Source organism: Hypanus sabinus, chromosome 13 (assembly GCF_030144855.1).
Source record: "Hypanus sabinus isolate sHypSab1 chromosome 13, sHypSab1.hap1, whole genome shotgun sequence".
Taxonomy (NCBI): Eukaryota; Metazoa; Chordata; class Chondrichthyes; order Myliobatiformes; family Dasyatidae; genus Hypanus; species Hypanus sabinus.
The window spans coordinates 95573310-95599932 of record NC_082718.1 but is presented as its reverse complement, the minus strand read 5'-3'; the positions used below and the strand labels follow the sequence as shown (position 1 = coordinate 95599932).

The window sequence follows — 26623 nt, the reverse complement described above, 5'->3', positions numbered from 1 at the left end:
CCCACCACTGCCTGTAAGGAGTTTATACATCCTCCCCGTGACTGTGAGGGTTTCGTCCTACAGTCCAAAGGGCTACTGGTCGATAGGTTAATCGGGGGATTGCTGGGCAGCATATCTCAAAGGGCCAGTGGGCCTATACAGCGATGCAGGTCAATAAATCAATAATACAAATTATAATCATTTATAAAGTCCGCCAGTCTGAGTGATGTTTATAACCTAGAAGCATTGGCATCACTGCCATCGGAGGAAAGATTTTTTTCGTCTGTGGCCAAAAGCTGGATCATGCTTGGTGTGACGTGCCTTGAGTGCTTGTCGCTTTGCTGCTCTGTTGCAGCCACAGTGATATTGGACGCCTCACTGCTATGGTTGTCCTGCAAGTGGTGACCCTCATGGTCATTGGCAGCTCTCCTTTGCCCTCAGTCCCCTCTCTGACTTCTGTTTCGAGCACAGAGCAGGGAAGTTGGAATGAGCTGACTTGCGTATTGCAGGTGGTGTCGGAAGATCTGGGGAAGCTTTGGTGAAGGGTCTGTATGGCCAGACTTGAAAATTAATGCTCTTTCAGTCGTGGTGTTCTGAGAGATCAAGGTGATTTTCTGGTTTACTCCTGTAGGTTTGCCTGACTTGGAGAAGGTGGTACTAATACCATATGTAAAACCGAAGGAGGCTGTGGACTTGTCCAGGATACCAAACAGGTAAGAACTCCTCAGCGATGTACTTGCTGCAGTGTTGACTGTTATCTGTGTGTGTGTGTGTGTGTGTGTGTGTGTGTAATATCACTCCCATTGTCACTAGCACCTCTGGATTTTCATGAATATGTCAAATACCAGCCACGCCCCCCGTAGTCTTGACTGTTTAAAGTTAACTTTGAGCAGTAGAAAGCTTGACTGCAAGATGAAAGAAAAGTTTGAACTTGGAAATGAGAGAAAGGGTAATGGTTATTAGGTTTAGGTGTTCGGGTTTAGAGAGCTCGAGCAAAATTACAGGAAGGTTTTGTTGCCATTGGTGAGATAGAAGGCCAAAGTTGTAATACACTTACCATTTGTCAGGTATATTGCTTAAATTAAATGTACTTTGAAAGACAAATCTTTACATTAAAAAAATCTGCAGATCTGCAAATGTGGGGGGAAGTTCTTGGCCATCGAAGGGATAGGCTGGTTCATCTGGGGAAACTAATGTACAATAATCTTGCATACACTCGAATTTTTTTTCCCAAAGCAAGTGTTGATTCTGGGCAGTAAGATATTTTTATCTCTTGTGTCAACAATCGAACATCACAATCTGCAGTGTTACGTACCCCGTAACCGGGTCACTTACCAATTAAAATAGAGAGGTCCGTTGAAGTCCGATGGTACTACTTTTAACAGTATTTATTGATAAAGGGGCACAAAATAAGATCAATGCAAACATACAGATAAGATACGTCGTCAATATTAAATCTAAAAGCGCGTGTATAATAATAATAATAATCAATAAGAAATAGCTCTATCGTTGTCTAGGGGTCAATGTATTGTCCGATGGAAATATAAAAGTCACCGTTAGTTCGTTCAAGCTGCAGCGTTTTGGTTTGAGAGAGAGACGGGTTAAACTTGCCCAGGTCTTTTATGATGCCAATTCTTCGAGTCGTGGGGAGTTGGTTTCCTCGTTGTTAGCTAAAAGCCAGTCTCCCGTGATAAGAGCCACCAGTTCCGGGCAAATGGAACCGAACGCACGTGGCCTCCTCCCTACTGGCTTCCGCTATTACGGGATCGCTAGCGTTTCTTCTGGTGCATCTGAGGGGCTGTTCCCACAGACCTTATCCTGACTCACAGGATCTCAGATGTCAGTCAGGTTGGGGGTGATGCAATCCCTCCCTCAACCAGCCCACTTTGCCCGAGGGCTTCCACGTAGCACAGTATGGCAATACACAAGTTCGGCTTCAAGAGACAATGGCCATGTCCGGTAGCTTTACATCGCCGAGGAACGCGACACTCCGCACGTCTCTCTCTCATTTCCTGATCCAAATCAATAGTGATCTTGCGATTCTCACAAAGGAGGGGGCTACAGGCGTAACTCCCCCTTTCTTCAACGCGTTTTCACCAGCGGTTAAAACGAAGCAGTACAGAGTCTTACAGGATTGTAGAATCTAACACAATACAAAAGCTTTTCCTTTTCACTACAGAGTAATACAGTTATACATTCAATTCAGCATCTAAACAGTTAACGATTACAGTGTCACTTCCTTTAATATCTTAACATCTTTTACCTTACTTAAAGTCTTGTAGCATCAGACTTCAATTTAATAACCACCTATTTTTATTTCTTTCCTTCGGCAAACAAAACTAAGGAGTTGTGATCTTAGCTTACGTGTATCTACAAAAGTTCATGCAAATACTAATCTTTCTGTTGCTTTCAAACTTAACAGGCAGGCTTCCATGGGGTTGTCTTTATTATTCACATGCTTTGTCGAAATCCCGTACACCTGGCTTTTGCTATTTAAAAATGGCGTCCCCATTAACTGTCGCCTCTTTTCCGGTTAGTTCCCACGGGGGGAGCTTGGGTACCCTGGCGAAATATACTCTCGCCCGCTTCTTTCATAGGAGTTATTTTATCAACACTGTGTCCCAAACTTAGACCATCTTCTGAATTTCCACCCAATTCTTTAATTTTACACAGGTTGCTAGCCCTCTCTTCAGGACCCTTCAGGCTATTAGTTTTCAGTTCGAACTCTTTGTTCAAGCAGCATTTCAAATTCTGCCTTTTCATACCACACTCGGGAATAACAATAGCATGCCCCCCCACCCCCCGTCATCCTGTCATCCTCTGACTTAATCTGTAAGCGATCCGCAGGTTTTAAAATTTCTTCATTCGATTTAGGAAATACTTATTTCCCGTTTCCTTCAATAATAATATTTATCTCCCCATTTTGGAGCTCCGCATTAACTTTTAACACACCTTCGAGCACAAACACCTGGGAACTCTCACTTCCCACTATTACCAAGGTTAACCCTTTCTTCACTGAACCAAGTCTATCTGACCCACAAGGATGGCCGTCCCTTTCAACTGAATCAAATACCTCAGACTTTTTCTGAGCTCCGTTACTAGGTTCAGTACCATCTTGGACGCACTCAAACGGGACATTGGCCTCTTTCAGGCTTTTGATACCCGTACCCGGTCCAAATTCTAAATTCCCCTGATTCTCCCAGCTACTCTCTAGGCAACTTCCTTCCAGAGTAAACTCAACCCCGTGGGCTGAAACAACCTCATCTGCCAACACAGCAGATTACTTCAAGGTAAGGGCACCCTTTTCATCTAGGGCTGCCCTCATTTCACTATCGGGAACGCCTCTAGCATTTTCAACTTCTTCAAACAGTTCTGCCAACCCAGACGGATCATCCAGGTCCAACCCTAGACCTTTTAACAGCTCTGGCTGTTTCTCATCTTTATCTACTGCCTCTAAAACTTTTCTCCTCGCTAAGGGCAGGTCTACCTCCTCTCCCTTACCCTCTTTCACTTTACTACTCTTCGTTTTACCACCCTCTAAACCCTCGTGGTACAGGGTCGGTAAAAACGTGTCGGCCAAATCAAAACTGGCTGGATTTAAACTGCTCCCTTTTTCAGCTGCCTTTCTCGACGTGCTGCGAGTGATCGTGCATGCGGAATAGATCTTGGAAACTAGGGGTGGGGCCGCAACACTCACCAGCCAGCTGGTCATCTTCATTGCTGCCCAAACCTTACCACCTGCTAAATCGTTACCGAGAAGGACGTCCATGTCAGTTCTCGGGAAGTCTGATCGCACCCCTATTTCAACTGGTCCAGACACCAGCTCACAATCCATAATGACCTTACGTAAGGGCACCTTTTCTGTCCCGTTACTTATTCCTTCAAGAGACGATGGCCGTGTCCCGTAGCTTTACATTGCCGGGGAACGCGACATTCTGCACGTCTCTCTCATTTCCTGGGTCTCTTGACCCAAGTCAATAGTGATCTTGTGATTCTCACAAAGGAGGGGGCTACAGGCGTAACAGCAGATAAGATAAAACTCAGACTTATCAGAAGGTTTTATTCTGTGCAAAAGTGCTAACTGCAGAAAAGCGCTTACTGCTTGAACCTTGCACATTTCCCTTTTTAAAGGTGCTCTTTTGCTTATTGAATTAAAGCAGAAACTGCCAGGAACGCACAGTAGGTCAGACAGTATCAGTGGAAAGAGGAACAGTTAGTATTTTAGACAAGGACCCTGCATCAAAACGGGATAAAGAAAACAAGTTTGTTTTAAGTCGCTAGGAGATAGGGGAGCGATGGATGCAATAAAGTTAATGTACCTAAGTCTTGGAGGACATTTAGTTGTTATTGAGTTAATTTGAGCAAGAAAAATGTAACTAAAGTAGAGAGGTGAGAGCAGTTGAAGCGAGAATGATGAAACAGAATGTGTGAAATTCAATCTGTAGTTCATGCCTAACATTTTGGATTAGGTTCATAACGAATGTAATATCACAGATAGACTGACGTTTATTAACTAGAAACATTTTTCTGAATGTGTCTTTAGTTGGAAAAGAAATTAACGAACAAAGTCAGCTAGTGCCTTCGCTGACTTTGGGAAGTGTCAAATCCTTCACAGCCGTTTAAGTGTGTGATCGCTGATAAAATGGGGGGGGGGGGAAACACAGCTGTGAATTTGAAACTACTGTGAGATCAATATGCAGTTAATGGTGTTGGTTCAGTGATAAACGGTGGCCATAACAGCAGTGTCTTTGTTTGAATAGTATTTTATGATCTTTTGTCTCCCTTGAGGACATGCAAGAGGTTGGAAGAGCGGTCTGTAAGCATTGCCCTAGAGCATTGGTCTAACTCAGCCGTTTCCAAACATGTTTTGGGTTACCTCCCCCCTGGGTCACAGGCCATAGCCCCAGTGCCCCACCCTTTCCAACCATTACATAAAAACTATAAAGAATTTTGACTTATGATGCACAGTGAAAGAAATAGGAACTGCAAATTCAAAATAGTAGCAAATAATTACAAAAAAATATTCATTTATCAGCTACAAATAAATTACTTTATTTAATTACAGTAAAAACAATCTTCATCAACAATTTTAGAGTGTACGTTAGTAGCCCAGCTATTCACTACTTCATTTCTTTTTCACCTTTAAATGAGACGGATGGGCTTGGTGCAGAGATCAGCTTCTTAACATCAGGTTGAATGTCACTCAGGAGGAGTCTCAGATCCCCACATTCAGCTGCAGTCTGTTTCATTGCTTTGAAAGAAGTTGGGCGACTGCACAGAAACCACACTCCACTAAATATGATTAGAAAGGCAATAAAGAGCATCTTGACCTTTTTCCACGGTGCAGGATAGCGTTTAGAAGTTTCTTTTTCCAACCAAAAGTCTTGATATGATTTCTTTGAAACTGCCTACAGCTCAAAGTCATTGAGTAGTGAAACCAGTTCTTCCTCAATCCTTTTGGTTAATTCCAGATTACAACTGCCCAAGAATGACCTAATCTGGAATTTGGATTGAAAGAAGATAGTGAAATTTCGCTGACATGTCTTTATGCAGCTCACCTTGGTGGGCACAGTATACCCGAAGATCATCATCTAGTACTTTTTCTTCCTCTTCCAACTCAGTGAGGCTTGGAAATTGGAAAAGGTTGGGATAGCTGATGTTGCACTAATATAGAGTTATGGAGAAATACGGAGACGACTGATTTGACTTTGATGAGATTCACTTCATTTCCTTGCAATTGAAGATTGATTTCATTAAACTTTGTGAATAATTCTGATAAATGAGCAGTGCTATGCTTAATATTCTTGAGTTGATTATTGAATGAAGCATTTGAGTCTTCAAAGAACTTAATCATAGTTTCAAAAAGTACATAAAAGTGTTAAGCAATTTCCTTTTGCAACAGTAGCTGTTTTTCATTCTCAATGCAAAGCTCTTGAAATAGTCAAGAATTAAGAGCATGGGACTGGATTTTATTTATTGTTGTGAGAACAGTATTTTATGACTAGTGCAGCCCATCACTTAGGTGTTTTTGCAACAAACTGTTGTCTGTGAATTACACAGTGAATGGTAAATATGTCAGTTACAGCTTTTTACAAGGAAGTAATAACTCCAAGGTGATGTCCTGTCATAGATGGTGTCCCTTTTGTTGCACAAGCAAGAGTTGGAGAGCGGAATAAGTTTTTGTTTGAAAGATTATTCAGCAACCTGAAATCTATCTGTTATTTATTTCTTAAGATGCAACATGAATAGGCCCTTCGAGCTGCACTGCCAGCAACCCCCAATTTAACCGTAGCCAAATCACAGGACAATTTACAGTGACCAATTTACCTGCTAATCCGTGCGTCTTTCACTGTGGGAGGAAACCAGAGCCCCTGGAGAAAACCCATGCACTTGACAGGGAGGATGTGCAGTCTCCTTATAGATGATGATCAATTGAACTCCGAAGTCCAACCTCCGCCTTGAGCTGTAATAACGTCGCTTTAACTGCTGTACTACCATAGCGCCCGTATATTGACTCTAGCTTTTTATGTTTCTATTCCCTTTGCAAATAACAACTCTTGAATGATGCTTTCATCTTTTATAAAGCGAACATAACCAAGAAGCACCGATTCACTGCCGGGCAAATTTGACGTCTCAATTGCAGAGCAGATTTTGTTGTCCTAAGTATGTTGCCCAATGTGTCTTCCTCATTCTCAGACAGTTCAGCTATTTGTCTTTGAACAGAGTTGCCACTGAATGGAATTGCTTTAATTATTTGGTCTGGTGATTTATGCAAAACCGTACTCAGAACCTCCCTTACTGCTGGCAAAATCAGTTTTTCTCCAGTTGTATTGGGCTTCCTAGATTCAGCAATGAGATGCTTTATGAAGCACACAAACCATCACTGTTTTGGTGTAAAGTGATGGCAAATGTGTTTGAAGTGTTTCCCGTTTCTGAAAGTTTTCATGAGACGACTGAAAATACAGCAAGTTCTCGTTTGCTTTATCAGAGTGTATTCTCTTTAACTGTTTAAGGAGCCTGGACAGTTTCATTGCCGCATTTACAAACACAATATACACACAGCAGACACATTGGCTGCTTTTGGTCGCTTGGTGCTGGTATAAATCAATGATTCAGAAAAAACTGTCTGCACTTTTTTTGTTTGGTCTGTTTCTGCCATTTTCATTATGAATTAACGACACAGTCAATCACCTATTGTTTAAGTCCAACCTCAAGTGCTGCGATCAATAAAGGAAAAGGTTATGATATCATTGTAACTCAGGCAAAACCTGTCTCTCTGCCCGAAGGTATGTGCTGTCGGGCGGAGATATCTCATTTGGGCTGTGGGTGGAGAGAAATGTGATCAGGGCCTTTCGAAGTGGCAGGGTCTGAGCTTTACGGCGCAGATCACCATGCACTAATTCACAGGAAATGCGCCACTGTGTGATTAGAGTACGTGAATCGTACGAGCTAACACTGTACCACTGTAGTGAACAACAATAATGGGCGGGTTGGGCCTGGCAATAACATGACTACTTCAGTCCAGATTTCTGATGATACTGAAGTATCACATTTCTTTTCAACAACTATAATGTGCTTTGGGGGTTTGCAAGAGATGAGCTGATTACATGATTATTATTGCAAAGTTGAGAAAATCTGCAGATGCTGGAAATTCAAGCAACACACACAAAATGCTGGTGGAACGCAGCAGGCCGGGCAGCATCTGTAGGAAGAAGTACAGTCGATGTTTCAGGCTGAGACCCTTCCTCAGGTCACTGATTATTGTAATCACTTGTAATTACTAAAGATCAAGTGTTTATAAAAAGTGATTAATTTCTTAAATTGAGCCTGTAATCTCTCAGATGCACCCCTTGCTACCAATTACCCCACTCCACTATCTTATTTATTGCCCCCCCCCCTTGAAACACCCACCCATCCCTGGCTAGGGGTTGATATTTTGGGAATCAATGGTCTGAAATTTGTCCTGAAGTATTCAAATAGGGACTTGCCCTATACCATTCAGCGCTTCTGGACAAATGCTTCCATTCCCTCTGTCGACACAGGACATTGCAGATGCTGGATATTTTGAGCAACACAAACAAAATGCTGGAGGAACTCAGAAGATCAGGCTGAGAAAGGGAGATCAACACTTCAGACCCTTAACCTAATCACCTCCCTATGGTGCCCCTCCTGCTTCCCTTTCTCCCAAGGTCTGCTCCCCAATCAGAAACCTCCTCCTTCAGCCCTTTACCTTTCCCACCTCTAACCTCCCAGCTTCTCGTTTCATCCCCCTTCTGCCGAAGCTGGCTTCACCTATCACCAGTGCTTTCTTCCACCTTCCCCTTTCATTTCCAGCCAGATGAACAGTGTCAGCCTGAAATTTCAACTGTTTATTCCTCTCCACAAAGGCTGCCTGATCTGCTGAGTTCTTCCACCATTTTGTGGGTGTTACTCTGGATTTTCAGCATTGCAGTGTCTCTTGTGTTTATGACGTGTTGCTTGTTCATTCTACTGAACGTGGCATTTCCAATTATAATCAAATAAAGAGACCTGGTTTCTGAGCTCAAATGTTCGGATTTTTTAAAGCGTGACTTTTCATATTGTGAAACAAAATGGAAAGAACGTACTTTTTTTTTCAAAACTCCTAGTTCTGTCCACTCACCATTTGTTTTGGTATTATTTGAAGGTTTATAAAAGAAAACAGCATATACAACGAAAGAGGTTGTATTTGTTATTACTTGATGTGGTAAAATCTTTCTCAACACTTTTTATTCTTTGCAGACTCATTCAATTTTATTACCCAGGAATTCAGAAGGTTTTTCCTTAAACTTGAGCGTTCATTGTTGAGATTTAATTCCACTGTGATAAATAGTTCTCCCCATTGTTCCACCAAATCCAGAAGGCTTGAAACTGATGTAGACGTACTTCATATATGCAGTCAGCTCTCCTTATCTGTGGGGGATTGGTTCCAGGACCCCCCGCGGATACCAAAAAACGCGGATGCTCCATTCCCGACCCAGCGGAACCCCGTACTTCATTTAATCTGAATCAGTGCGGTGGACATTAGGACCCGGCGGCGCTGCTCTGGATCCGCAGTGTTTCTGTTCGCGAAAATAATCACGATTGAAAATAAAGTGGAAGTAATAAAGTGATCAGAAAGAGTTGAAACGCCATTGGTCATTGGAAAGGCGTTAAACTAGTCAGTCAACGATCGGAGCAATTTTAATGGAGCATTTGAAAGGCCCTGCCCCAATGAAAGCTACAATTATTACTAAGCAACACAGTGGTTTAATTATTGAAATATATATGTTTCTTAAGTGTTTTATATGAACAGAAAGATAAAATATATATACTATATACTAAGACAAACGTTTGGTGACTAACTGAGGCTACATAATACCGGATGTACCTGTTCTGACTTTAAATCCGACTTAAAGACTCAGGAACGGAACTCGTTCATAACCCGGGGACTGCCTGTACTTTTAAATCATCTCTAGATTACTTATAATACCTAATTCAGTGTAAATGCTATGTAAACAGTTGTCATACTGTATTGTTTAGGGTATAATTACAAGAAAACAGATGTCTCTACGTGCTCAAACAACGAGTGCTAGAGAGAGAACTTCCGGGTTTTCCTGATCCGCGGTTGTTGAATCCGCGCATGCGAAACCCGCGGAAAAGGGGGGCCGACTGTATTTTTCACTGACAGTTCAAAGGAAGAGTTGAGATTCTGAACACTCCCTTTATTAAAAACAAATCTATGATTTACTTTTCTGAAAGTAAGGATGGTCGTTTCCAGTGTTTATTCAAGAATAATGACGTTATTTTGGGTCATCTTTCTACTGGGTTACCTTTCAATATACTCGCTTTCTGACCCAGGATCTGCAGGTCGGTGAAACTCCCGGGGATTAGGAGTGCAGCCTCCTCCGCTGATGTAGGAATGCTGCTGGGTCCAGGGCATGTTTACGGGTGCACCTTCCAATAAAAGTGGGCGCTACCACTCAGGGAATGTGCCCAGTCTTTTCCCCCTAGTAACACACACAAAACGCTGGAGGAACTCAGCAGGCCAAGCAGCATCCATAGAAACGAGTTGACGTTTAGGGCCTAGACCCTTCTTCAGAACTGGAGAGGAAGGGGGAGGACGGCAGAATAAAAAGATGGGAGGGGAGGGGAAGGAAGATAGCTGGAAGGTGACAGGTGAAGCCAAGTGGGTGGGAAGGGTAAAGGGCTGGGGAGGAAGGAATCTGACAGGAGAGCAGGGTGGATCATAGGAGAAAGCGAAGGAGGACAGGACCCGGGGGAGGTGATAGGTAGGTAGAAGAGGAAAGAGGGCAGAGTGGGGAATAGAAGAGGGGGAGGGAAGATTTTTTTTTTACCAGAAGGAGAAAGCAACGTTCATGCCATCAGGTTTGAGGCTACCCAGGTGGAATATCAGGTGTTGCTCCTCCACCCTGAGGGTGGCGTTATTTTGGCACAAGGGGAGGCCACGGGCCGAGGTGTCGGAATGGGGATGGGAATTAAAATGCTTGTAGGAAAGGAGCCAAATCTCCAGGAGTAAATTACTCATTATAATGAGCAACAGTTTTGTTCGCATGAACTTGCTTGGCAGAGCTAATGAAGGAATGTTTTAACCATGGTTTCCTTTGGGACTTTTGAGTACACTAACTGCCTTGGCTTTCTCGCTTTCTGTGTGTTTTTACAGTGTGTTTCTCGATGAATTCCTTGCCACAGGGAAGGAGGGAGACCATGGTCCACAGCTTGAGTTCGAGCAGCTGCCGTTCAATCACCCGCTATTTATTATGTATTCCTCCGGCACAACAGGAGCACCAAAATGCATGGTTCATTCAGCTGGGGTAGGTCATTACTGCCACAAACATTGACCTTACTTACCTTTGCTAAGTTGAACAGACTTTCACATTGCCTTCGAGCTGAGCTGCCCAGCGACCCCCAATTTAGTCCTAGCCTAATCACAGTTTACAATGACCATTTAACCTACCGACCGGTAGGTCTTTGGACTGTGGGAGGAAACCCACATGGTCACTGTGCAAGCAGGCAGTGGCTGGAATTGAACCATTACCGTAAAGCGTTGTGCTGATCGCCGCCATGCTGCCCTATTGCTAATATCAAATCAGCCAACCATGCGGCAACAGCCGTGGTCCAGAGGTTCAGTCGTTGTTCAGACCAAATGTCCGAACGGGGAAGGAATGTGACCTGAAGGACTTTTGACTGTGGAATGATTGTTGGTTTGCGTATCTCAGAAACTGCTGATCTCCTGGGATTTTCAGGCACGGCAGTCTCTAGAGTTCACAGAGGATGGTGTGAAAAGCAAAAAAAGCTTCCAGTGAGCAACAGTTCTGTGGGCCAAGATGCCTTGTTAATGAGAGAGGTCAGAGGAGAATGGCCAGACAGATTCAAGTTGACAAGAAGGCAACATTAACTCAAATAACTGAATGTTGCGACAGTGGTGTGCAGAATAGCGTCTCTGAAGGCACAACATGTTGAAACTTGAATTGGATATAGGTTGTACCTAACAAAATAGCCACTAAGCATGTGTTGCTCCTGACCTTCCTTACTCTTCTCACTGAGTTACCGTTACTGCCTGGTTAACGAATGTTCTCGCACGTCAGCTAGCTGCTAAACACCACAGGTGCTCACAACCTGTAAGACGTGCCGTGGGACACCATTCTTTGCTTTAAAAAAAATTCATTCACTTTTCTCACCTTCTTAAAAAAAACCAGTGTAAGTATTAAAACATTAGCCTGCTCCACGTGCTCTGCTAATGGAGCTTGTCGTAAGCATGCCTGCACATAATCAGATACAAAGGAGAAATTACAATTACATGAGAAATAATTAAAATCTTAAATTTAATGAAATCGCCCTTTTTCCTGCAATAGTTCCTGTCAAAAGTTAATTGGTGTTTCGGTTCGAATTTAATCTTGAAAGCCTTGTATTTTGCAAGATCTTTAATACTTACATTTGGAATCCAGAATATTAGAGAGGCACGGTATTGCTACTAAATGAATTCAGCTCGATAAATTGTATTCTCTTTATTTGTCATGGTTAGTTCAGTCAAGTCAACAATATTTAAAAAGGGTTTCAGCACAATACACACAATATTTAGAAGAGCTATTCAATTCAGTTGATTAATTTTTGGAAAAGAGCAGCAATATTTACTGTTGAATGTAATTTTATAAACATTTAATATTGCAGTTTGAAAGAAATTATAATAAAATAGCTTTATGATTTTGGTCTAAGATACCATAGTACATACCTGATTATGAGTTAGTTTAGAAAGTTAATTTTTATCTGAAACAGTTGAAATTATAATTTATCTGTAATTTCATAAGCCTTGAGCAGTCGGACTTGTGGTCCACTGGTCCTCCACGTTCAGGGGTTCAGCTCATGGCTAACAACCCTGACTGGTCAAGCAAAACTGTTACGGAAGCAGCAATGAAGAACCCTTGTGCAAATGTGCGTGCGACCGTACTCCCCGAGTCTCCACCTGGCACTTGCATGACTGACGGTTGTGAAAACCGAGAGGAAGCGACTGACACAACAAAGGAAGCTGTGAACGCTGGCGAAGGCGGTGGACCTTCACTGTTGCTCAAAACACCAGCGGTGTAATGGGCAAAAGAAGAAAGACCCTCGAGCAGTAGACAGGACAGATTTTTACCAGTCATTGCCTTTGAGTAATGTAGCAAAAAGAATTAAAATGAAGGTAGATAATTAGCTTGAAACTATTGAGCTGAAAGTTTGAAACAAATGTTACTTGCAACATGGAAAAGCAAGATAATTAAGTGTATTTGCCTAACGTCAATCTGTAAGGGTTACCAGGAGAATGCGGTTGAAATAAACAAATCAGACTTATTGAACCCAGATCAGACTCGATGGGCTGGATGGTTGAATTCAGCTCCTCTATCTTATTGTCTTATGATTTTGTGTAGACAAAAGCAAGTGTTAATACTTTACTGATAGAAGTTTTGTTCATTAGGAACAAAAGGGGTATTGTGCATGGAATGTTAATATAAGTTGCATTGTGTGTTCAGTCTGAATGCCACAAGTTCACAGAAATTCAGTCCTTTCTTCCTTGAAGAAATACTTCTGTCACTAACGAGGCTTCTTGTTCAAAATTTCTGTTTGGCTTGAGAAACTCTAAATTGGGGTAAGTTGATTGCTTGGTTCTGAAAATCCACGTGATTATGATGGAGTCTATGTTTAGTTCTGGGAACCATTTGAATCTGCTCCTTCCTTTCGTTTGTGCTGGGGGTTCCTGGTGGGTGTAGGGTGCATCAGCATTTACCCTCTTCAAACCGGTAATTCAAAGGAACTGTACAATGTAATGAATTTCTATCGTTTTCTTTTTGAGATAAGTCTTTCTGGGTCTTTGAGCTAGCAGTCCCCCAGTTTAATCCTGACCTAAACACGGGACAATTTACAATGCCCGAATAACCTGCCAGCCGGTAGGTCTCTGGGCTGTGGGAGGAAACCGGAGCACCCGGAGGAAACCCACACAGTCACGGGGAGAACGCACTGCCTCCTTACGGGTAGCGGCAGCGGTTGAACCCAGGTTGCTGATGCTTTGAAGCATCTGTTCTAACCACTACATTACAGTGCTGCCGTATACAGTGATGCGTACCTCAGTCCACCCCAAGTTTGGAAGAGGTAATTTCCATTAGCAACCGATTTTCAGATTGCTTTCTTGGAGGTGTTCCCCAGGCGTTGCATGACTGACTTGGGCCGCTGCTTGGCCCTGAGGTAGCCGCTGCTACCTCTTCCACAGTTTATGGCTGCATTCTTTACAGAGACTTACCAGACCTGGGGAATCTCAGGGTAAATGCCAAGCAAAACAGATGCTGAATTATCATTAATTGTGTGAACAAACTGCCCGGTGGATTTTATAGGCCACTAAATCTGCAAAGCAGTGCCCTTGTGTTACATGATGTTGCTTGGAATATTTTAAAAGTTAATTTTGAACAAAACAGTGGACTCAGAATTATTGGTGTATAGTACCCAGACGTGACTTGCATGGTAATGCATGGCTGGAATCTATGATAGTGATAAATCAGAATCAGGGTTAATATCACTGGTATGTGTCGTGAAATTTGTTGACTTTACGGCAGCAGTACAATGCAGTACCAGATAAATATAGAGAACAAAAACTAAACTACAGTAAATGTGTCTATCAAATAGTTAAAATAAGCAATGCAAAATAACAGAAATAAAAAAAAGTAGTGAGTTAGTGTTCATGGGTTCAATGGCCATTCAGGAATCCGATGGCAGAGGGGAAGAAGCTGTTCCTGAATTGCTGAGTGTGTGCCTTCACAATTCTGTACCTCCTTGATGGTAGCAATGGGAACAAGGAGTGTCCTGGGTGCTGAGGGTCCTTAATGATGGACCAGCAGCCTTGCAGAGGCACTGCTCCTTGAAGGTGTCTTTGATACTACGGAGGCTAGTACCTATAATGGAGCTGACTAATTTGACAGGTTTCTGCAACTTCGATGTGGTGCAGTAGCCCCCTTGTCCCAGCCCCATTACAGATGATTGATGATCCGTTTAAATACCTGCTCTGGTTCTGTTGAACAAAATGTTTCCAGTTGGTACATGAGGTTAAAGGGCATCTGATCCTGTAATTACTGCAATTTGTGTTTTTCTTTGTTGTGGTGTTCTAATGACTAATCTTTGCTAATTAACCTGGGAGGCAACTTGATAAAAGTAACCCTTTTCCGTCACCAACATTTAATGGCTAAAATGAGATTCTGTGTCACTGATTATTACCAGATAGCAAGTATCTACCATTTATAAGTAAATTATTTTAGCGCATGAGAGCTGAGGTTTATCATTACGGAATAATCCTCTGAAAATATTCTATCAGCTCAAGAGCTATTTAATAAAAATTGAGTGGTGCAGATTTAAATTTCATTTCTTTTCATTCGTTTGAGTTGGGGAGCCAAGAAATATTCATAAAACACTGATGATCAATACGTGGTGGAAAGTTTTAAGGACATTCAATGCAAAATTAATATTCTGTTACCATATTTTTGCTTTGTTAAATGAATTTCATTTTATCATCATTATAGAAGCAATGGTGGAAATGGGATCTTTAGAATATAGAAGGAAGGAATCAGTCAGTAGTTTAATGACAGGCTTCTGGAGTCCTTGAGATGCTGGCAACAGTGGTTTCCCTATTTTAATTTATTAAATGACTGATCTTATTTTGAGAAGTGCCTTTGTTGAAATACTGCCCCATCCATAAATTCTGTGCACTGAAATGCAGTTTGTGATTATTCCACTGTTTAGTTTGCATTACCCTTTTTCATCACGGCTCTGGTGTTGTTCCCAGCGAGTTAATTCATTGATTATGTTTAGGAGAGAGACTGGGTCATCTTGGGAATTGGTCATTAGCTGTAACCTTGCTGAGGAGTGTGCTGTTAATCATTATTACCAGCGAAGGCTGTTCTCAGAATATGAGGCCGCTTGACAAGGTGGTGGGTCTTGCAGTGAAGAACTAGGCCACTAGGTGGCAGAGGTGTTGCATTTCCACACTGGTGTGAATGCAATTGAGGCAGAATGGTGGCTCTCACCGAGAAACCTTCGTAAGGGAGCCACTTCTGATTTTCCTCAGCAAACATTTCATTCAATCTGTTCAGATCTGTTACACAAAATAAATTAATCGGAGGCAAACTGAACAAAACTATGTAAATTAAGTTTTTTTTTATATTTAAAAATGTAGCGGTTCTTATGAATAAGTATATTTTTAACTGCTTAGTCTTTTTAAAGCACAAGAGCTTGAAACCTAGAAATTAAATTTAAACCCAGTGGATAGGGAAAGCACAAAGATGGTAGGTAGTCAGTGGCCTCGTCATGACCCTTGGGGAAAGAAACCTATTTCCGTGATGTTGTCTGGCCTATACGCGACTCCAGTCCAACACAGCTGGTTAACTCTTGACATCTACTGAGTTGGGGGCCTTGCCCTCCCGCAGGGTGACGGTGGGGGTTGGGTAGACCCAGTCTCACCTGTTGTATTGAATGGGGTGAGGTGGGGAGAAGTGGAGGAGGTGTGGTTGGCTGGTGGCAGGAGGAAGGAGTTGTAACTCATTTACATCCCCCTGTTTGGAGTGCATTCAAATTCTGGCCTAACTGAGAGGCAAGGTCCATTTAAATTCTAATTTCTTAAAACAGTTGATGCAGGAGTGGCATATTGTTTAATCTGAGAAGAGATCGAGCTATTTCCGGGCGCTATAGTACTGCGTTTCAGGCTGTATTGGGAGTAACTTCTGAAGACAGAAATGGTCTGAGACTGCCCTCTGGTCTGTACTATAATTTCCGAAGATTTATCCAGTAGCTCCACGCACTGTTTGCCGAAATTTGAGGGAGGAGACTACATGAATGTTGCTCCCTCTAACTGCAAGATGGCTTACAGTTAGATGGGCCTAACAGCAAATGATCTCTGTGCACTGAAATGTCTTGACAAAGCATCAGCAAGTTAGAGTCGGTTGATGAAGTATTTTGTCTTCACAGGGCACTCTCATTCAGCACCTGAAGGAGCACATTCTCCATGGCAACATGAGCAGCAGTGATGTCATTATCTACTACTCTTCAGTAAGTGCAGATTGTTGTGTGTGCATGAATAATACACGGAACAGGAAAGATTTATCATCCTCCCGTTGCTGGAGAACAAATGAATCTCTATGGTTGTCAAAAGCCAGTCATTTAATTTGCATAACCTAGAGCAGCGAGGCTCTTTCTGCAAAACTAAAAGTGATTGTACTTAAATTTGTTTTCATTTCAGGTGGAAAAATAATTTAAACTGACCATGAAATTGAAAAGGTGGGGTGTCTCGGGTGTAATGGAGCTGGCTTAGTGATATTGTAACTTGGTCCTGGCGAACGTTATGTCATTTTGGTTACAATTCACTTTCAAATGAAATAAAATGCGGGGGGGGGGGAAGGGAGGGAGGAGAGGGGCTCGTTTTGCTGCTGTTGTTTTTTTTTTGTGTTCTGTGTTGTTATGCCGAATTCTGTGGCCATGCTGCTTTGGCGCTGTGATGTGTGTGGGCTGCCCCCAGCACAGCCTTAAGTCCACTGGTTGTGAATGCAAAGGGGTGCACTTCACTGTATGTCAACGTGCTCATGTGATGAATTCGTCTAAAGTCTGAAATTTGTTCATGTTTCTGTTGTGGGTCCTAGATAACTAATTCTGCTCTTTCCCCTCCTTCAAAAATGGTTGCAGTTCACCACACTCCCCCCCTGCAATTTTGTGCTTCCGTAACATCACTCCTTTACCTTAGCTAACTGTGAAGTTCTTCCCAGTGAAGGCATTGCCCAATTGCATGTCAGCTTAGAAGGTTCTGATATGGATTCCCTTTGGAGACTGGATGACTTGAGGAAGATTTCCCCACTTGAGCATCTTCTCTGTCATTGTTTCTTCTTGCTGCGTGTTCCATTTTATGCTCCTCCTGTGCCGTTCCTTTCATTCCTCCTTGTACTTTACCCCTTCCCGTTCACAATTTCTACGTTCCAGCCACCAAGATGACACCATTTCCCCCCCAGGAGAACAGTCATCCATTGAAGAAGTCCAGGTGTCCTTCAACTCATTTCCTCATGCAGTCTGATGAAGTAATTTCTTTCTGAAATATAATAGCATTTGCTTTACAGACCTTGCCCATTCCTTTCAGGGTATCTCAGTGTTTATCACAGCCGATAGTGGAATATTTTGAGGAGAATCAGATTTAGTATCAATGGCATATGTTGTGAAGTTTGTTAACTTTGCGGCAGCAGTACAATGCAATACACGATAAATATAGAAAAAAAACTGAATTGCATTAAGTATATATACAGTATGCACGTGTTAGATAGTCAAATTAAGATAAGTAGTGCAAAAACAGAAATGTAAAAGGAAGTCATGAAGTAATGTCCATTTAGAGATCATGTGGTGGGGTGGGGGAGGGGAACGAAGCTGTTCCTGAATCGCTGAATGTGTGTCTTCAGGCTTGTGTACCTCCTTCCTGATCGTAACAACAGGAAGAGGGCATGTCCTGGGTGGTGGGGGTCTTTAACAGTGGGTGCCACTTCTCAGAAGGACTACTTCCCGAAGATTATCTTGCATGCTACGGAGGCTTAGTGCCCGTGGTGGAGCTGACTAACCTTGTAGCTGTCTGCAGTAGCACCCCATTCCCCCCCACATCAGACGATGTGGCCAGTCAATATGCTCTTCATGGTACACCTGTAGAAGTTTTCAAGTGTTTTAGGTGACAAACCAAATCTCCTTAAACTCCTGATGAAATATAGCTGCTGTCTTGCCTTTATAGCTGTGTTGGTATGTTGGGACCAGGCTAGATCCTTGGAGATCTTGACTCCCGGGAACTTGGAATCGCTCACTCTCTGCTCTTCTGATCCCTGAGGAAGTCCAAAATCAGCGCTTTTGTCTTCCTGACATTGAGTGCAATGTTGTTGTTGCGACACCGCACAACTAGCTGGTATACCTTGCTCCCTGTACGCCCTCTCTTCACCATCTGAGGCTCTGCCAACAATGGTGGTTGTATCATCAGCAAATTTAGTCGTTGTATGACACATGGAAGCCAATTTGTCCAGGGTATCACAAACAGCAGTAAAAGTAGAAGGTGATGGTATCACTCAACAGGTCAGGCAGCGTCTGTGGAGAGAGGAATGATTCTAACGTTTCAGGTCTTCAGACCTTTTGATAGAGTCATAAAGAGCAACATGACCATATAAACTGCTTCTGTAATGTTGACGGGGGGAAAGCAATTGGTTAATATAGAAACATAGAAAGTCTATGTCACAATACAGGCCCTTCGGCCCACAGTGCTGTGCCGAACATGTACTTACTTCAGAAATTACCTAGCCCGCTATTTTTCTGAGCACCATGTACCTATCCAAAAGTCCCCTAAAAGACCCTATTGTATCCGCCTCCACTACCGGCAGCCCATTCCACGCACTCACCACTCTACGTTTTAAAAAAAATATATAAAAGTTACCCCTGACAGCTCCTCTGTACCTACTTCCAAGCAACTTCTAAGACACTGGGGGATTCCTCTCCTGTGTTCCCAGATGGTGTCATGAGTCAAGGTACATTATTACGGCAGCACATCATCCAAGAGGAAGGGAAATCAGACTGGTGAAAGACAGCCATTTTGAAGGAGGAAACACAGTAACTTCCTGTCATCAACAGAAGCAAGGCCAAGCTTTAACGCTGAACTACAATTCCTACCTGTGTAAGATTTGAGTACAATTGTGTGTCTTTTCCTGATTCTGTTCTCTAGACTGGCTGGATGATGTGGAACTGGCTCATCTCAGCTCTTGCTACAGGAGCCTCTGTTGTCCTGTACGACGGATCTCCTCTGATCCCCTCACCGAATGTACTGTGGGATTTAGTGGACAAACTTGGGTAAGACATTGTTATGTACTTCTTGCATCACAGGAATATGGTTGAAATCGGTCAATTCAGTACCGAAGAAAAGGCAAAACATTATTATTAAGTGAAAATCGGTGGGGTGGGGCGGGGGGAAGCAGCAGATGCTGGAATTCTGAAATGAAAACAGTGAAAACGTGCAGCAGTTTGGACAATGTATATGGAAAGAGAAAATGAGTTAATATTTCTGGTATGAGACCCTCCATGAGAACGACTTTCCACTGACCCAAGTGTGCCCAGAATTTCTATTTTTATGAGGAGTGTTTAATAATTTATTAACGTTTATTATTTTAATAATTTAATTTTAAAGATGTTGCAAATACTTTTATATGGGTTTTTGCATTCAGTATTAGAAATTCTTAATACCTTCAAATGTGAATCTAATTGAAATCTCTCTGTAAAATAATTTTATGGCATCTATAGTACTGGTTTCAGATTTTATATGTATCAAAATGGATCTTCACTGAAAATATGACATGCACATAAATAGAATCCATATGAAAACTTAATATTTATTTCTTAAACTTCTTACTCCAGGACTTCCTCATCCAAATATTCCAAAAAATTAATTGGTAGTTACAGCAGTTATTCGGCTCTGAATCAACCTTGTTTTGAGTGAGATGTACAGAAGAAAATTGATCATTATGAATGATTTGTAATATGTTTCTGTGTTGGCAGTCTAGTGTGGTGAAAACAAGGTTGAATCTGCCAATATTTTGTCATCTTCAATGCAGGAAGAGTAATAACACTCCGATATTGGCAATATATCAAGTTCTTTGGGTACTTGTGCTCTTGTTCTCAGAGGGCCACAGCACAGAAGCAGGCCCTTTGGCCCATCTAATCTGTGTTGAACTGATATTCTGCCTAGTCCCATTGATTTTCACCTGGACTATAGCCCTCAATGTAGCCCTTCCATCTATGTTATATAGTTATCTAAGCTTATCTTAAATATTTCAGTTAAATCAGCATCCACCACCTCCTTCCACACTTACACCACCCTCAAGAGCGAAGGAGTTCCTCCTGAGGTTCCCACTGGAGATTTGTAGCTCATTAGGGAATTGAATTGACTTTATCACTTACATCCTTCACATACATGAGGAGTAAAAATCTTTACGTTACATCTCCATCTAAATGTGCAATGTGCAATTTATAGTAATTTGTAATAAATACAGGACAGTCAGTATAACAGAGAAATACACTCAGATCAGCCTGAGTTAATCAGTCTGATGGCCTGGTGGAAGAAGCTGTCCCAGACTCTGTTGGTCCTGGCTTTTATGCTGTGATACTGTTTCCCGGATGGTAGCAGCTGGAACAGTTTGTGGTTGGGGTGACTTGGGTCCCCAACGATCCTTCAGGCCCTTTTGACAGAAGGTGGAATAAAAAAGAATGCCTTTATGTATGATTACTTGTAACTTGGGTTATAGCTTTTTTAAAAAGGCGGAAGTCCGGTGTATTCTGGTTAATTGGGCCATCGGTTTATCAGGACAGCTGCTTATTTGGGACAACTCTTAAAGAACAAAAACTAATGGACAAAATAGCCAGTTTCCCCTTTGTTTATTTGGGACACTATGTTGCTTAATTGGGACAGGAGAACGGCCGCACAGTTTCTAACTAGTTGCTTGCATTTTTGTGGCCGTTAGAGCAAGTGGTTTTTCAATAGTGTCAATGGTGTGTGTTTCTGTTCAAAAAGCAGTGACTTTTGTCACTGGTTGTTGGTGAGAAATAAGCAGAAAGGCAATTCAGAACTGTTTTGCTCACTGTGGTTTCAAGCACTCAGGCTTCACAATGCTGGAAATGGCCCCTCTCCTGGGAAGATGGCAATGCGCTTGGACACCATGGCCACTCTGGGTCCAATCAAAGGTGCTTTTGTTCATCTTGTAAGTCTTGTTTACGATTGCAAGTCACTGCTGGATACTAAGATGACCAAGTACTGCAGGATTATCTCATCAGCAAATTCCTCAATAGTGATGGAGCTGGGCTTACTACATACCATTGGACGTGTGTGCTGTTGTATGATTGTCTTGGACTTTTTAAAATTGTGATTGCACGTCTGGATCGCTGACTCATTGGTGAGACCGACTGTGGGGGAGCTATGTTGCCTCAACTGTACACCCGGTGCTGCCCTCTGGTGCTCGATTGGTGGAGGAACATGCTGGACCAGGACAACTTGCCATCAATCTCGTCATGCCACACAGGGATTTCGGCTATATTATTATATTTTTTCCTCTGTGATCCTTTTTCCAAAATTGTAATGACAGGTGCCAGTTATGCTATGTGCAGTGTGCTGTACGCAGTTGCTAATGTGCATTGCACATTGGCCCCGAAGGAATGGCATTTCATTTTGCTGTATTTGGGTATGGTTAAATGTTAATTAAACTTCAACTTGAAACAAATTCACTACTTCAGCAAGTTAGGAACTAAGAAGAATTTGAAGGTATTGACAGTCATCGGGAATGTTATAATGAATATGAAGACTTGGAAGATGCAGTCATTGTAAGATTGTACAAAGGCAATCTGCACTAGGCATCTGTGCTGATTTTGATCATTTTCAGTTAAAGGAAAGTGGCAGATGAATTCCTTCGTTGATAACTATTAGGATCTAATGCACAGTTTTACAGTACTATAGTAATATTGGCAGTATTTTAATTTGTTCTGCATTTCATTTAAATACATAACCTGTTAGTCAGTTAAATGGCAGTTTGTCTTTTATATATATTTTTAACTATTTCCATGAAACTTTGGCTAAGTGGGGCAGTTGATTAACTGGGCCAAAGTGTTTGGGTCCCGATGTGTCTCAATTACCTGAGATTCACTATATTCCCTGTACTTTTTGTTCAATTTGAGCAGATGTTTTTTACTCACTGTTTTATGTGTTTGACCTTACTTCTGCTTGAAGGAACTTCAGTTAACTGCTGTAAACCAGTTGAATTGGCTCTGAGGAGGGAAGCAGAGGGTGGTGGTTGCAGGCTGTTTCTGTGGATGGATGCCTCTGCCCACTGGTGAGCCACAGGGATTGGCGTTGGAACTCCTGTCATTGACTATTTCTGCAGAAAATTTGGATGCACGCATGTTTTTTTCAGTACGTTAGCGGATGACATGAACTCCGAGGTGTTGTTAGTGAAGAAGGTTATCGTAGATCACAAGGGGATGTTGATCAGTTAGGGGAAGTGGGCTTGAAGTGTGGCAAATGGACTTCAATACAGGTAAGTATGAGATGATGCATTTTGGAAAGTCCAACCAGCGTAGGGCTTGTACAATGAATGGTATGGCACTAGGGGGTGTAATAGAACAGAGAAACCTAGGAATATTCATTGTTAACCTCAGAATATTTTGTGTAAAATTCATTAAAAGGAGTGCCACAAGTAGACGCGATGTTGAGAAAGGGGTTTAGTATGCTGCCCTCATTGGTCAGGGCGCTGAGTGTTGGGGTTGGGGCATTATGTTGCAATTGTACTAGTCATTAGTGACGTTGCACTGGGAGTATTGTGTCCTGTTTTGGCCACCCTGTTGGGAAAGACTTGGTCAATATGGAAAGATTGCCGGAAAACACTTGAAGATGTTGCCCAGACTAGAGAGCCTCAGTCCTTGGAACATCGGAGAATGAGGGGTAACCTTACAGAAAGGTTTAAACTAAAGATGCAGGTGGATAAGCTGGACAGTAATAGACTTCTGCAAAGGTGGGGAGTCCAAACAAGGTGGTCACTGGTTTGGGGTGAGAGGAGAAAGATTTAAAGGGAACCCAAGGGGCAATGAGGGTGGTGAGGATATGGAATGAACTGCCATAGGAACTGGCTGAGTCAAACACAATAGTATCAATTAAGATGGGTACATAGAGGGGCAGCGAGTGGAGAAATAAGTACCAAGCACAGGAAACTGGGACCAGCTGAGTGGTCAACATGGACATGTTGGGCTGAAGGGCCTGTATCCATGCTAGATTGCTGTGTGACTCCAAATCCACTCCTGTTCCATATTGAGGTGAGTGTGATCTCAGCCTAGGATGCATTTCTGGGTGGCTTCACTTGTACCGTGGCTAAATGCCACAAGCTGCCTAAAAACTAGTATCAGTGACACACCACCCAGTTTAGCTCTTGTGAGTCTGTCGGCGTTGGCAGTGGGAATGTTGGAGCACAATCATTTTTGCTTGGTGGATTTGCGTTACGTTTGTCCAGTAGTTTAAGAATGAACTTTTAAGCAAGTAGATTGTTTTAAGTGGTTTAAAGGTTCATTTATTGTCAAAGTACACAACTCTGAGATTCGCCTTCTTTAGGTAGCCACTAAACAAAGAAAACCAAGGAATTTGTTCAAAGAGGAACATTGAACCCACTCCTCCCTGTACAAAAAAGAAAGGCAGCATGATCACCAAACCCCGAACCCCCTCCCCTCGCACAAACAAAATCCTAACAAAAACATAACTAAAGCGGTAACTGAGTTTTCAGCATTATAGTTTATTAGTACTTCTAACTATTAAAATCTTACCAATTGCAGTCTTGAGTGACAGGACTCAACAGAATCACAAAGGATCTGGAGAGTCTAGTGCAGCTAATTTATATCTTGTTTCAGAGGTAATGATGTAGAAGTGGCAACAGTCAGACTCTTAGTTTTTAATCAGTATTTTATAAAGAAAGACATGTAAGTAGTTTAAAAAAAACAACTGATTTCTGTTTTGACTTTGATGACACTTCCAAGTTAGTTTGCCAAAATTTAAAAAAAATCAAAGTTAGAAGTTGAAAGTACATTAATTATCAAAGTATGTATCCATTATTTGATTTTGTTATATCCTTTTAACTTACTGATGCCAAGAAGCTTAACCTTCAATGTCCTTGTCACACAGGAACACAAAGTGGTGGGACGTCTGTGGGATAGAGCTGATTGAAAGTTGATTTCAGTGAGCTTCATTCTACAAAAACAAACTTTGGAAAATTATTATTCAACTTATTCCAGCAAAGCAAAATGGTGAAAACCTTGAAAGCTTTTGTGATGCATTTTGTGCCCTATTGAGACAGATGGAAGATCGATGTGCAATTTTTTTGTAATTTTTTTTCACTACTAAGAATCATGGATATAATCATAAATTGGCCCTTATCCAATTTCTAGATTTAGGTTAGTTGCTCAAAAGAATTAACGTGGCTGACAAATAAAATACACAAAGAAAGCAGCTTTCATTGCTGCTCAGAGGAACACGACATAGAAACTGAAACTTGTGTTTATTTTTTGCATATAGTATATTGGCATGAAGACATGTGAAGTGAAATAAAAACTAGAAGATTCTCTATTTTAAAAAAAAAAGGTAGATTGGTTTATTATTGTATGTACTGAGGTACAGTGGAAAACCTTACTTTGCATGCCCTTCATATCAGTCAATCCTTAGAGCAGTGCATTGAGGTAGGACAAGGGAAAACAGTGACAGAATAGAGAATAAAGTGTTACAGAATTGGAATTGGTTTATTATTGTTACAAGTACTCAGGTAAAATAAATAAGCAATGCAAGAATAGAAATATTCATGGGTTAAATGTCCATTCAGAAATCAGATGGCAGAGGGGATGAAACTGTTCCTGAGTTGTTGAGTTTGTGCTTTCAAGCTCTTGTATGACCTTCCCGACGGTAGCAATGAGAAGAGGGCATGCCCTGGGTGATGGGGGGTTCTTAATGATGGATGCTGCCCTTTTGAGGCATCACTCCTTGAAGAGAAGGCTGCAGAGAGAATGAAGTACAGGTGCAAGATCAGAACAGTGTAGACTATGAGGTCAAGAGTGTGTCTTACTGTACTAGAGAACTATCCAATGTCTTATGACAGCAGGGTTGAAGCTGTCCCGTAGCCTGGTGGTGCCTACGTTCAGGCTTTTGTACCATTGGGAAAGAGGACAAGAGAAAGCGTCTGGGGTGAGTGGGTCATTTGATTGTGCTGGCTGATTTACTGAGACAGCAAGAGGTGTAGACAGTGTCACATTGGATAACAGGGCTCGTAGGGAACAAAACAACATCTAAACCCTGTAAGCTGTCACTGCTTGTAAGTACCTTACAGGATTTTTAAAAAAAAATTCTGTTCTCAAATGAAGCAGACATCTCTGTATGAATGCCTAAATAAAGTAATTAAGAGATTTTTTTTTTTGCTTGATTTTGAGATTTGTTTCTGCATTTGCAAAGTTTGTTCACAGTTAACCGTTCCTGATATTTACAGTTTACACTTACCGTTCTATAGATTTGCTGAGTACACCCGCAGGATAAAGAATCTCAGGGTTGTGTGTGGCGATGTGTACGTGCTCTGATAACAGATTTTACTTTGAGGTAGCTAGCATGTCAGTCAAAGCAGGAATGCTGGCCACAGTCAAAATCGGTGGCACGGTGGGGGAAAAAAGAGAAGCAGGTCAGAGTTCACTGACAGCAATCAGTGAAATTTTGGAGAAGAAGTAAACAACATCCTTTGTGGAGACCAACATTACAAAAAGTTAAGATGGACAAGACCTCTTCCATTATGTTGGTAGGAGAAAAACACGCCTGCAATTGTTGGTTGACCAGAAGCATCAATGATAATTGATAGGTGCAACATAAGATACTACAGCAATCTGACCCTTCCCTCCTACGTAATCCTCCACTTTTCCATCCTCCATGTGCCTGTCTTAAGCTTCTTGAATGTCCCTGATGTACTAGATTTTCAACTTGGTTAGTGATCTGGGTAAAACCAAATCAGAATAATTATTTTATGCCTGAAATTATTTGTTGAGAATAACACGCTGATACAGTTCCCATCCTGGGAAATCACAAATTAGTTGAAGACATGTACAATACTGTGTATTATGTCTTTTCTGTTACCAAACAACACTTAATACCACTGAGCTAATACACAGCTAGGTACTCTTATTGCTGTTTCCAACCACCTTTCTATTTTAATCAATATACAGAAATATGCAAAAGTCTTAGGAACCCTAGCTAAGACTTTTGCACAGTGCTGTACATAGATGCTGAGGTTCAGAAGCTTTATGGTACATGGACATCTGAGAGGGTTGCTTATGTGGTACTGCTCACAAAGCTCAGCCAGTTGAATCTGTGGAATTCATTGGCACAGATGCTGTAGAGGCCAAGTCATTCGGTATGTTTAAGGCGGAGGTTGATGGGTTCTTGATTAGTAAAGGTGTCAAAGGGAGAAGGCAGGATTTATCGGTGAGGTTGTAGACTCATTTTGGGGCTTTGAGGTTCATGCTGCATGGTTTCCAGAATTCTGGTTCTTTTTTTAATTGC

The 26623-nt window shown here is 41.9% G+C and overlaps 1 protein-coding gene across 1 annotated transcript in view; it reads left to right on the top strand.

The window, feature by feature from the left end:
• aacs (acetoacetyl-CoA synthetase) overlaps nt 1–26623 on the top strand; it is a 158535-nt gene that overhangs the window by 71757 nt on the left and 60155 nt on the right. Inside the window, exons 7-10 of the mRNA XM_059988238.1 lie at nt 611–692; nt 10661–10811; nt 16477–16557; nt 19238–19362. Coding sequence (XP_059844221.1) covers nt 611–692; nt 10661–10811; nt 16477–16557; nt 19238–19362 — 439 coding nt within the window. The remainder of the gene's footprint in view (nt 1–610; nt 693–10660; nt 10812–16476; nt 16558–19237; nt 19363–26623) is intronic.